General features: G+C 41.0%; 1 protein-coding gene across 7 annotated transcripts in view; it reads left to right on the top strand.

Annotated features, from left to right (window-relative positions):
• Positions 1-271: 271 nt before the first annotated feature.
• Positions 272-13,176, top strand: part of LOC111254638 (DENN domain-containing protein 5B-like) — a gene marked incomplete at its 3' end in the record, with an annotated part of 28,276 nt that continues 15,371 nt past the window's right edge. For 3 of the 7 annotated variants that reach the window (XM_022815696.2, XM_022815694.2, XM_022815695.2), the window contains 3 exon segments: positions 273-3,497; positions 10,004-10,113; positions 12,982-13,122. In XM_022815696.2, the coding sequence (XP_022671431.2) occupies positions 3,386-3,497; positions 10,004-10,113; positions 12,982-13,122 (363 nt within the window). 7 annotated transcript variants of the gene reach the window in all.

The raw sequence follows: 13,176 nt of genomic DNA, 5'->3' as shown, positions 1-13,176 counted from the left end.
TCTCCGTCCGCTTTGCTGCGTCTGCTTATCCCTCCCTATGGGCCTCATCCAGCGGGGCGCCCCGCGGTGCAGCCGTCTGCTCGAATGAGCGAGCTGGTTGGTGACGCCGATCTTCACAGCGGCGGGCAGCCCCAGTTTCGATCGCTGGCGCCCATTGGTCTACATTATTTTCGCCGGCATTCGTGTGAGCACTATCCCTCTCTTTCTCGTTCGCTCTCTAGGTACTGCGCGCTACTGCTGTTGCTACCTGTTCGATAATAGGAAGGCTGATTAGCAGTGGCGGTAGTGGTAACGGCAGCAACGGCGGCGAACTAGCGGCAAACGCGAGGAGAGTGATATCCTGCTCGTAGGGCGGAAGCGGCGGGAGGTACGACCGCTGATAGCGTCGCCACCGCCGCTGCTGTTATGAGCAGCTCCAGCTGTTATTCGCGATCGCTGGGGGCGCTACTGCAAGTGTTGCTGTGAGTTTCGCTGGTTTTCGCGGTGCGGCTGTTACGGTGCTGTAACAGGCGCCAGTTCCCAGACCATCAGATTGGTTTCCTACTCACTGTCGATTGTCGTTATCGTCGCCGTTGTTGTTGTTGTTGTTGTTGTTGTTGTTGTTACCACCACCGTTGTTGTTGTCGTCGTCGTCGTCGTTGTTGTTTGTCTTGTTGGTTCCTCCGACTGTGGGGTTGTGGGATATGATCGAATCGACTATGTTGATCATCGTTTTCTTTTTGTCCGAGGATCAAACTTTGTGTCTGCGCGTCGATTCGAACCACACAACGTATGTGAGCGCCGTCCAGTTCACTGGCAAACATGTTACCGCTGGGCCGTCTCAAGGAACCCAACCGACCGGTCGATTAGTCAGAGCCAGTTTGAAAAAGCTGTCAATGTGCCTGATAGGTGCCGGAGAGCGATGCTGCATTATGGCGCAGCTGCTTTAAAGTATAGACAATGATAGCAGGAAACAGCGGAGCGCAAGCGGGGTGAAAGCTCTTGTAGGCTCATACGCCTCATGGAGTAGTACTATTTGCTCGTTCTTTATCATACCCATTCTGTCGAATGAGAGGACACCGATCAAGTGAAAACGGAGCATAGTGGGGAACCAGCCAGCGAGTATCAAAGTTGGCCGTGTCTTCTGCTGTCTGTCTGTCTGTTTGTGGTGCGGTAGTGGGGGGAGGGGGAAGGGGGGAGGAGGGGGTATCCGACGGCATTGCATGGCACCACGAAGTAGGATAACGATATGCTGCGATACCCTGTAGTGTCGTACACTTTTGGTAGTGAGTACGCATTTGCGATAGGCGGAACGAGATGGATACAGAATGACGGAGCCATGTCGTCGATAAAGTGTCACTGTACATCTTATTTTTCTGTCGAACAGAAAAAGCGGCTCAATCTTTTGCTAGCGCGAATAATAGTCGAAGTTGAGTGCAAACTGCAAAGTCTACAAGCTAGGGTGGGCCAAATAAACGACGCTAGGCCGTTCTAAATGGTTGCGCCCTAACCATGAGCAAAACTGTCCATAGCCAAAGTATTGATATCGATTTGTTCATACAGCAGGCCGAGTTGACGATTGGAGCGGCGACTTCTTATCTACGGTTCAACGATTTATCGGCTTATTAACAGCTAACGAGTAGATCGGATCGCTGAATTATTTCGGCCCTGAACTTTGCGACCTGTGGCGCGAAAACTATAACATTCAAACACGACCGAATTAGCAGCGGCCGCAGTGGACGGTCACTAGTCAACGAGCCGCGTACGTTCGGTTTGTCTATTTGTGTTGGCCCAGAGTTGACCTAGAGTGCATCCTGCAATCATATGATCAAAGTGCACCTAGTTGACGCAAATAGCTGCCATCACCGTAAATTTTTCACAAATACATTGAAAGTTTCTGTGTGACTGTACCAATACAGTGAACGAGCGCGACGCCAGAATAACAACAGCATTTGCTCATTCATGTATACGTCGAAACACCATATTCGTATTAAGGATTGTTATAAATACACACTCAATAGCGACCATTGTCAGCGTTTAGGTCGATTTGTGTCTGGGAACTCCCCTAATATGCTGTGATGGTTTGTCGACACGTTTTGTCTACCTTCGCGACGAAGTCGACTATAGTCAACAATAGTGAGTTTTCGAGGGAACGTTGAAGTCAACGCAAACGTGTTAAGAATATGGAAGATAGAAGAAATAATGATTCATGTTAGCGCGATGGCTGCGGACATCCAGCTCTGCTTACCTGCGCGAACAACAAAGGCAGAGCGCGCAAAACAGCCTGTAGAGCCACCTTCCCCAAAGAAACCAGCTGGCTTAAAGTTAGTCATTTCAAGCTCCTAACGATATTAATAGAAACGATACCGGCTGCAGCAGTCTCTGCTGGGAAGTGCTGTTAAAAAAATCTCCATGTTACAGCTGTGTTCGATAGCTGCGTGCGCACATGCGTTACGTCACGCACTTAGACAGACCTGCGAACAAAATCATACTCCGACGTGAAGATTCGTTGGCTCGCGTACAATAGTAGGCAGAAAGAGAAGAAACTCTAATTTCAGCTTCTATCAGAAGAGCCAGCCTCTCGTCAGCCTTTTTGTGTCGCCATTCTAACGGCGCGTGCCCTGTCTATGATTATTCACTTTTTTTTACCGTCTATACAGTCGCTCCTGCGACGTACACAAAGATCAGCGCCCTTCCATTGGCTCTGGTAGTATCGTTTGGCGAGGAGGTGCCGCGGTAAAGTAACCCACTGCAGCGCGTCGAACGGCAATGATCAGAGTTTCGAGAGATAACAAGGATGGACGTTAATGGGACGGCACTCAATGGATACAAGGCATATCAGCTGCTACTGATGCCAAGCTTACGAAGGAGGCGCAGGGCGGCAGATTGACAAAGTGTGAAGCAGTATAGCGGTGCTGATTTTCAACAGTGCAACGTGACAGCAGTGCCTGTAAAAATTGCAAACGTTATTTGCGTATGTGTGTTCTCGCTTTTAGAGGGTTGGTCATAGGCCGTTTATTGGAAAGCAATTATAAAAGGTTTTTGTCTTGTGATCACCACCATTGGTTATCTGGGTGACTTGAAATGTGTATGCGTACTTTTAAAGGATAAAGAGCAATGAAATTCACGTTGAGCAAGAATCAACGTGAAAGTACGGGGTGACAGCAGGAAAAACCATTGCACAAAATATTGTAATAGATACAATGAACGACTGTGAAAATTTATAGAAAAATAACAGGATATTCATGGTTCATCAGGGGAACGGTGAACGCGAAGAGAGTCCATCGTGAAAATGGGATATTTCGCAGAGAAAACCATCCAAGAAGCCGGAGCGAAATCGAAACAAGACGGTTCATAGTAGTCATCTATAGCGAAAAACGGTGATAATTGTTATAGGAGTAACAAAATGGACTCGAACGATAAGCTGGCGCTGTGCAGTAATGGCAGGCGGCTAGTAGATTATGTGGTCGTGTGTGGATTAGATCTAAATAACGGGCTCGAGCCTAACTCTCAACAAGGTACGGGTAGAACTGTACGGATATATTATACAAAGAGTATGCAGATTACGAAAGAAAAACGCATTATAGATTGTTTATGAATATGTCTTGGCTAGTCGTTTGTGTATGGCGCGTTGACTTTGTTTGATCCAAATATTGTATTGTTTGCGCTTTATTACCAGCCTGCAACTAGAAAATAGTCTGTAAAACGCATATCCCGTCAAACGTACTCAACGCATGTATCTGCAGTGTCCCTCTGCGTATGTGCAGTAGTTAGCATTGGGATATGCCACACGGCTGTACCCCTCGACATATATTCGTACAAGGTCGCTAAGGGAGTTCAACTTTGTGACATTTTTTTCACATTGCAAGCATTATTTCGCTCATATGTATGCAGCTTTAGGCAAACACGAATACGCCGGTTGTCGTGAAGGGTTGCTAGCTTGGCACCGCGGTCGCCCCCATTGACTAGGCAACGCCGGCAGGCAAAGCATGCAGCCAAGAAACAAAGATATCTAGAACTCCAGAAAGATTAGAAGAACACCGTAGTCGGTCAGAAACGTATGAGATTGTGAGCAGCCAGAGGTAGAGAACTGAGGGTGTTGCGTGCTACTTATTTTAACATCTTCATTGCCTAGGTCGTCGGAAAAGTCTGCTGCCCAGGTCCACAGCCCAATCTGGCCAGTAAGCGCAAAGTGCTACTAGTTTAGAAGCTGGCGCGTATGCCAGTGAAATTCGTGTTAGGTCGAGCTAGGACTTTGCTTAGCGCATAAGTCTCTCTTACTTTTCCTTAAATGCTCATACTTTTCGTCAAAGTCAAGTTCTTGCCCAGAATACCATTTCAGACTTACCTCTCCTATTTTGAGTCTGTTTGCGTGCGTGTCTGTCTGTTTGACCGTCCACCATTGCAAATTGCCCAGTTCCAGTCTCTCAGAGCGGTGGCCTGTCGTCGACTCCGTAAACCTACTTCGTTGGCTTTTGGTGCTAGCTAAAGCTAACTTCGCCATTCCAATATCGTTCAACTTATCCCAGAAAGCCCCCTTACTACAACGCCGCCTTATGACCTATATTATGTTTAGTGCCTCCTTGCAGAACTTGCTCATTTAGTCCCTCGCGCTCTGTCTGTTCCTGGCCAGAAAAACCGGTGTCCGGTTCCCTTGCCACCCGCCTTTTCTGACTACACAGACACAACCCATAGAGCTCCAGTCACAATAGTGGTCGCACAATTGAGCTTCGATAGAATGCGGCAAGTTGAATGAACGTACGTATCATATTGGGGTTGTCGGGTTTGCGGCTTTACTGTACAGTGCTCGTCTGCCTGTCGCCTTTGAATAGCCATTGTGGGCCTGTCGTCCCGTTTGCCCCATCGTAGACAAGTCGTCTCAGTTGCTCTTTCCTTTATACGGAGCATCGACTTCACAGTTCATTGAACACCGACTATTGGAAATACAGGTCGTTAGAATAAACTCAGATTTTGAATATTTGGGAGCTGAGCTGGGCAAAAGACCGGTGATGCGACGAGCCCAGCTGATTCAGTTTTTTCTGGCAAAAAGCCCATTGTACAATAATAAATAAAAGCGATTCTTTGTCATTCTCTTATGATGACTCCGTTAGTGCTCATACAGACGCTGCTACGTTTCGAAGTTGAAACATTTAAGCTACAGAGGTACGTGCATTTAGATGATATGAAATGTCGTCAATTGTATCTCCAATCGTTGGTAAGGTACACCCAAGAGCCGAAGTTTGATATGCCAAAGGAATTATGAAAAGTAAATCCGGAAAAATAAGGCAGTCTTTGACGCAACAAAATTATTGTTACTAGACGTATAAGGAGGAAATACAAGTAACTTCACCTTCGAAGTTATGCGGGGACATACCTATGACGACAAGCATTTTATGGTTTTCATACATCACAACTGTTAGATTAAGGAACTAATAATAATGATGATGTGAAATGTGGAAGGCCTTTATTTTTCTTTGAACATATCCAGAAATAGGCTTTCATATATCTACAACAAACAGTTTCGTGCTGGCATATATATTTATATACGAAATTTTGGTTAGAAGGACTATGTTCCATTTATTGATACCAGATTGAAAGGAATTCCCGCCGTATTTTTTAGCGTCCTCTTAACTTAGTAGCTACCGCCTATTTATAATAAGTAGCATTTGGTGGCGCTTAATTTGATTGTCACAACGATCTGAATGAGCCTTTCAATAGTACACACAAACCTGTACGATCGTAAGGCGTTTGTCCGTCCGAGAGTGTAGCCACTTACCAAGGCTTTTGGGGGGCTACAGAAGGCGCTCAAAACTCCCGAAACTTTTTTCTATCAAACCACTGGCATGTTATACTAACAAATGCTTCTCATTTCTGTGAAGAGATGCCAATAGACAACTGTCAGTGAGTGTCTGAACAAATGCCCTGACACCGATATAAAGGGAAGATCATTTTTGCTTATCAGATACATTGTAAACCTAAACAGATGCATCTCTATGTGCTCGGAAATGAACGCGTTTCAAATACTTTTATGCCAGCAGTGTTCTAGGAGAAATAAACTTTATTAAGACCAAATTGAGATATAATTTGCGCCATCTTAGTAGCTTGTAATATTGAAAGGCAGCTGTTTGCTATCAGGTAATAATTTAAATTACATATTAGTGAGTTAACTTAAAAGTAGCACTCCCACTATAAAATCGGTGTAGACGGCCCGTTTACTGACAAAAAACAAGCTATACCTCTCAAGCAGGTTATCTACAACAGTCTACACGTCATACGATACAATTGCTATAGTAATCAGCCATTAGACTAAGCAGAGTTTCCGGTGGAGTCCAGAGGAACTGTCTGGTTTTCGAGCGCTGCTCCTTCATATTTATATTTTGCGTGCAAACATTTCGTCTGCTCTTTTTCTTTGACTCGTCATATAACAGGCTGGACCATCTTCGCTCTCGCATCCTTCCTGTCTGATTTTTTTTCTTTCTTTCATTGACGTGTCCTATATTGGCGTAGTGTCAGTGGCTTTAATAAGGATTAGCTTCGCTGACAGCATCAGACCGGCCCCTCTTGTGACATGCTCGCGGGGCCTGCAATGGCTGTGGGGATAGTCTGTCGGGGCTGGTGATGATCGAAATGAGCAAACTGTGCGGCTCTTTACGAATAGTTAGACTGAGCTATGATGAGTGGATGGCTGCGGTTTTTCTCACGTAGGCCGGAAGGCTTTCCTGAGGGCGGGTGTTAATGGTGATGCTGATTTCGCTGTAGTTAGTACTGCCCCTACGCTGCTTCACTCTGACAGACTCCACTGACGAAGGAAAACCTAGTGAGAGCGCGAACAAATTAGATCTTTTTGAGGGGTTTTTATGGTAACGGTAGTCCACTACTCTATGGAGAGAAGGCGAGATTAAGAAAAAAACAAACTGAAGTTCAACGTCTAGCCCTAAGCGGATGCGCTGCAATTGAGTAGACCTTTGCCATCCTACTTTCTCGTTGGTGTCCCCAAAAACCTTAAAGTCATTTCACAGTTGTATAATAATCTTTGTTAATTCTTTATTCAAAAGGTACTTCTTCGATATTAACAGACAGTGGTGACAGAATCCGTAGCTCTTGAGATCAGTAGAGGGTAAGACGGTACCATTATATACTGTGTAGATTCAATTACCTGAAAACGTTAGATTGTTCATTCGTTAAGTCCATTTAAACTATAATGTATTGGAAGACTGGTGCAATGTATTCAACCGCATGAAGTTACCGGTGTCGAGCAGCGTTTCGTCGAATCCCCCATTGGAAGTTTGTTACCTCAAAGCGCCCCAGTGTATAAGATGTGTAATCATGTGTAAGAGCTTGTAGGAAAATGGATGAAATAGTCGATTATGGGAATTCCATATTTCCCCATGACCTTAGCTCTAACTAGGCAGTTCCTTAGACAATGGCACACAGACCACACAGGTGGCGCTGTATACAAACAAAGGCTCAAACTATGTCAAAATTTAAATCTAATACCTAAAAAAAAAAAGTTGTTTGTTAATGTTTTGGTTAGTGGCACAGCTGTAGATGTATCATCCAAGGCCACTGGTAAACATAATCGATTGTTTTCTTTTAAATTTTATGGTTCTGGCCAGATCCCGCAACTATTCAAACGTTCGACGTGAGATGTTTGTGATAAACATTATAGTTATATCTAATTCAGCTGGCAGATAGTAGTGACTATATTTAAATCCTTGAACATACAATATTGTTTTAATCCAAAGACCACATAGATACGTTAACAGTAAATCTATATACATATTCTAACTAGTAATAACAAATAGGTGACCCAAGTGATAAAAGATAAAAACATATATATCGATAAAGCATTATTTTTTCCTCCATGCAGCCGCGCCTGACTGGGTTTTTGGCACTACTTTTGAGATTTGCTTTTCTAACGGGTTTTAGTAGTTTTTTTTTTTTGTGTATCGTATCTGGTTTCATACTGGATCTAATCTTTGGGCTAAATTAAACCGAATCAATTATAGAAAAACTGTAGAACCTTGGGTTCATCTACGGTATCACTCGGCGACTGTGTACAGTTGTATAGCTACACCTGGACATTGTTAAGCCTTCACAATTCAAAAACTTGTGAATTTTTTTCGCATAGATATCTTCTTACCTCATTCAGCCAAAAAAAAAGTTTTTTTTAAACATTTCCACTTAGCATTTTTTTAACATTTCCATCTTCTAAGTAACAATTGATTGTTTCGCAGCTGGAATATTTCGCACTATCGAATTAAAGTGAGCTTTATCCTTTTTTTTTTTTACTTTATAATTGAACTTCACAAATAAACGATAGAGATACATGACGTGCGTGGGGCGGACACCCCATATGGTTCCGTATATGCGTTAGATTATCCCGAATATCAATTTTTAGCATATGGACGATATTTTAGAGTAATTAACTAGCTCAGTAAGCTCAATATTATTTCCAAGATATATCATACATGACAAATGCTTAGTGGGATACAAACAACAGCTCGGTATATTAACACAGTTTTACCGAATCAAGAGTCCTAAACGACTTGTGTCTCTGCTCCCATAGAAGCGGAAATATTCCCAAGAAGCTAGTTAGTTGAATCCTCTGTCAAACAAAGTACAGGCGTGCAGAAATCTCTATTTCATGATTCTGAAAAGTGTTTTTGTCCAGCAATAGGTATATGCTGACAACAGTAACAGTTGGGCACAACTTCGAAACTTAAATGATTTATCAGCGAAAAAGCGCAGTACGCCTGGGTAACAATACATCCAGTTAGTTACAATAAGATGCGATTAGACTATAACTATATAAGATTTAAGTCCCTACAAATAAACCATTAAAAAGTTAATATTATAATGATAATTGCATTTATAGTAGTATGATTATTAGAATCATAAAATTTGGACGAGATGGTAGAAATTGTACGCGTTTCTATTTCACAAAAACGTATGCCATAATCCTTCATATGTGTATCGTTAGAAATAGTTGTGCTGGATTTTTTTGATTACATATTCCTGCTAATCAGAATACGCTCTCGTAGTAAGAACTTCTAAACAAAATATTTTTGTCTCTGGAAACAGTGAACCCCGCGCATCGATTTTAAGCTCTTATTCACTTGTCACTATTATATATATTACACAGTAGTCTGATGTATGTGAAACTAAGTTTATAAGGCCATAATTTACGCGTCCTGACACGCTCCCTTCTTTTTTCACGAAAAATTGAGACAGAATTCCTTTAGGGGCAACATAAATACGCATATGAAACCTGGCCTTTTCTGAGCAAGCGATAGATCTTCCACTTTAAGTTGAAGTAATAATCGAATATTAAAATGCAATGGAACTGCGAAGATTCACATTTAATATAGCAAAAATGGACGATCTTTCATTTAACTCTGTCTCGTATTTAATTCGAAACAAATAACGATTACTTACTAGAATAGCATTGGCCGTGAAGCGGGACGTTAATGGCTTTACTTTAACTTTTTAGCCTATTTTCAATTAAAATAAGTTTTTCGATTACCATTTGCCTTTACCTTTATCTTTGGCTGTCAGTCGTGGATATAGGGTGACTTTTGAGGTGTTCTTACTAGACGATTGGGTGCGGCGACCCATCAATTAACCAGGGCCATCGTAACTTTTCAGGATTCATCTCAAGAGTGCAAAGTTTACTTCTAGAGCTTGCAAAAACAATGCAATCCATTTGTTGAAATAGCGCAACGGAATAATTGCGGTGTGGGTAAAAAAAAACTGGAACGAGATAATTACAAAGGGCTTAAGGCCGATAGGCTATAGGGTAACTCAACAGTTACACAAAACCTAAGCAGTTCAACTTACGTAAGATTAGATTAACAAAAAATAATAAGATAATGTCAGCTAGATTCCTGTGCAATACTCCCTTTGTCTAAGAATGAGATAGCTAGGTATTTGAGTCGGTGTGTTCAGAGCTACTACAAGTGTTTAGGTTCAATCTATTATTATCATATCGTGTATTACCACGCAATCTTTTTTTGAATTTCAGGGGAACAGAGTCAAGTAACGCCTTTGGAACGATCCTATAAATCGCAGGCCCTTGTTCACTTCCCCGAACACGTCGAAGGCCACACTATAGACCCTAATTCCATTAATATGGTAAGTCTCAGTTCCGCTTATACAGTTTTGTCAACACTGTGTATGTAACGGAGTTTTCTAGGGCGGATTCGTTTTTAGGAAACCCTCGTTTACACCCATATAAACGTGCTAAGCTATCGACGTGAAGATAACGAAGTTTAAAAAAATTTATTTTGTATTTATTTATATTTAAATTAAAATAAATTATACTTTAAAAAATGGATAACAGACCAAAGGTAATTTTATTTATATTTTCTCGTGATACATAGTTTATCTATATGCTGCGTAATTATTTGTTAATGCTGATAAGAGGTTACACACTTAAAAATGTTTTCGTCAACTGCACCCGCAGGTGTAACTAATCCTTGCTTCTCTCATGCGAAAAATAACCCCTTTTTCCCCTTGTATATATATATATATATATATATATATATATATATATATATATATACACGTTGAGTCGATTATTAGCGACTGTGTTGCTGATGAAAGATGACAAATACCAAGGGCTGGCTATATGATATGTTTTCTCTTAATGAGACAGCTGCATGTTATTTCTATATTCCTAATATAATATAATAATAGGGTGATTAGAGATTACCCCTTGCTGATTTGGAGTGAACATGGGTCATAGAAAAGATTTCATTTCTGGTTTAAGTAAGATAATCTGCAGGTGTGAGCGAAATTCATGAGATCGCCTAGTTTTATATACACAGGATTTAATCATCAGTTAAAGGTTTCTATCTCATTCTACCTACGCCCTTTGTTTCCCTGAACTCTAACCTATTTAGTCGTGCGAGTTTCGTCTGAATAGAAGTGGACCACCACACCATAAGGATCGCTATTTTGGTGTCAATATATTCATTTGTAGCTCACTCATATTGATCCCAAAGGTAAATCTGTTGTTTCTTTTTTTTGGAAGATGTTGATGGCTACCGGACATCTTCGATTTATATTGTTGGCTCAAAACATCTTTGGAACCTAAATATATCTGGGCCCCCCTTGACTATCTCGAATAGTTTCCAGAATAGTACAACGGATCTGTTTGTTAGTATCAATTGGAGAACAATAGGCAAATCACACATGCAAAATGTAATGGATTTATTAGTTGCTTCCTTATTTTTTTGTTTGGTTTTAACTGTGAAACATAAGAAAGAACTTATAATGGGTTTACTGCACGTAACTGTTCAATGATGTACATCGCAGCCCTAGATACCCATAGTAGGCTATAGTTATTTACACGCGGCCCACTTAATATTTCTTGTTCATAATTCCATCGTTTCCTTCAGACAATAGCTTTGGGTATTGTTTCAGTCATGGTGGCCGTATTTGATAAATCGGATCTCATTGATTTCGCTTTTGACTATACTCATCGGTAATTCATTCATGGATTAGCCTCGTTTACAGAGTGATCAAATAACACTACTACCATTAGGCTGAGGAAACTGTAGACCTTTTATGATAGCTTACTTATTTTTAATAGTTTTTTAATAGTGAAGTTACAGCCAGAGTAGATTAGCAAGTGTGATTATTATTACTGATCGAGTTTCTTTGAGTTCTTCTTTAAAACAGTGCGGCGTTTCATAAATAAAAACAAATCCAATACTGATTACGCATCCACCTATGAAAACTAATCTACCTAAGCTGAAGTCTATAATTCTAGGTCGATTTAGAATCAATGAAATCAATTTTCTTTTTATTATTGAAAAATGGTCAATCCCATCGTACGGCAGCTGGTTAGAAACAGGTTACATGGTGCTATTACGAAGTTTTTACTCCCGCATAATGTACCTAGAAAGTTTGATGATCTTTTCGATGAGCGTACGTTCCTCTGATTTATTATATGTGGTAGATTTACTTCTCAATTTTTGCGTATAGCTTAAGCGTTACGGCAACACGAATGTAAAATACAAACAAACCCCTCACATAGCAAAAATATATTTACGCATAAAATTGTCATATTGCATAAATAAAAATAAAAATTGTCCGGAGTAGCTTACATCCGGATTTATTCACCACGGCCATCACTTTCCTATTAGACACCATTTTCCTTTTTTGGTAGTTGACACAGTCTTATTTACAGCGACCGTATGCTCTATGCCGACTTTTGCTGATAAAAATTGCGCAAATTGTCGTTAGATTTCAGCGTACCTTCTGTTCCAGACTTTGTAAAGAGGTAACTTTTAGCTTTTCATCGTTATGTTTACCCTTTTTGTTGCAACTTTATAACGTGTCTTTTTACATTGAGCTGACTGGAGTGTATTGTCAATGCTCTATTTTACTTAAACATTTTGGTTATCACAGCCCCTCGTTTTTGCGATTCAAGTTTCGAGGTGTAGCAGCCTTGTGGTCTTCAACCTCACAATTTCTGTCCTCCAAATGATTGCAGCAGTAATAAACTACTCTTTTACCGTGGGCCTTCTTTCCCAAGGCTTCCATTAGTCTTCGATGGATCCCACTAGCATTTTTTTTCTTTTTAAACAATACGTATACCTAAACTTATAATGATCTGATGATACTTGGTCAACTTGTGATTTTAAATAGTGAAAGATCTTGTGATAACACCTACGAAATTTCGTTTCCTAATTGTGCCTAGTTCAGTAGTTATGCGAAATATTTAATAGCTCAGGATAACGTAATACTCTACGTAATACGTAAAGCATAAAACTGAGTCAGATTTTTACGCAAGGATTTAGATTAGAATAATATTCATGTTTACAGTTAAACATTCGAATAATCCACCACATTGTTTTTTTATCAGGGTATTTTTTGTCGACGTACAGAAAATGTGAAAGTTGCCCATTCTATACGAAATTATCACGCGTGTGAAGAAGTAATTATGGCTTATTGTTGTTTTTGTCTATTGCTTATTGTCCTGTTTTATCTCAGCTATGCCTACCGTCAGGACTGACGTTTTGCACACAGAAGAAGATGAAAGTGCTTGAATCCAACTCGTGGTTTCACACGTTTATTGTCACGAGGGCGGACGGGTCGCGATCGTACGGCCATGCGCTGCTATTCTACGAAGAGGTAAGGGATCAAATCCCTAGTACAGATGTTAGAAACGTAGGAGCTTTGAGCCTT

This window comes from Varroa destructor, unplaced genomic scaffold (assembly GCF_002443255.2).
Source record: "Varroa destructor unplaced genomic scaffold, Vdes_3.0 BEIS01000007.1, whole genome shotgun sequence".
NCBI lineage: Eukaryota > Metazoa > Arthropoda > Arachnida > Mesostigmata > Varroidae > Varroa > Varroa destructor.
This window is presented reverse-complemented; position numbering and strand designations above follow the sequence as displayed.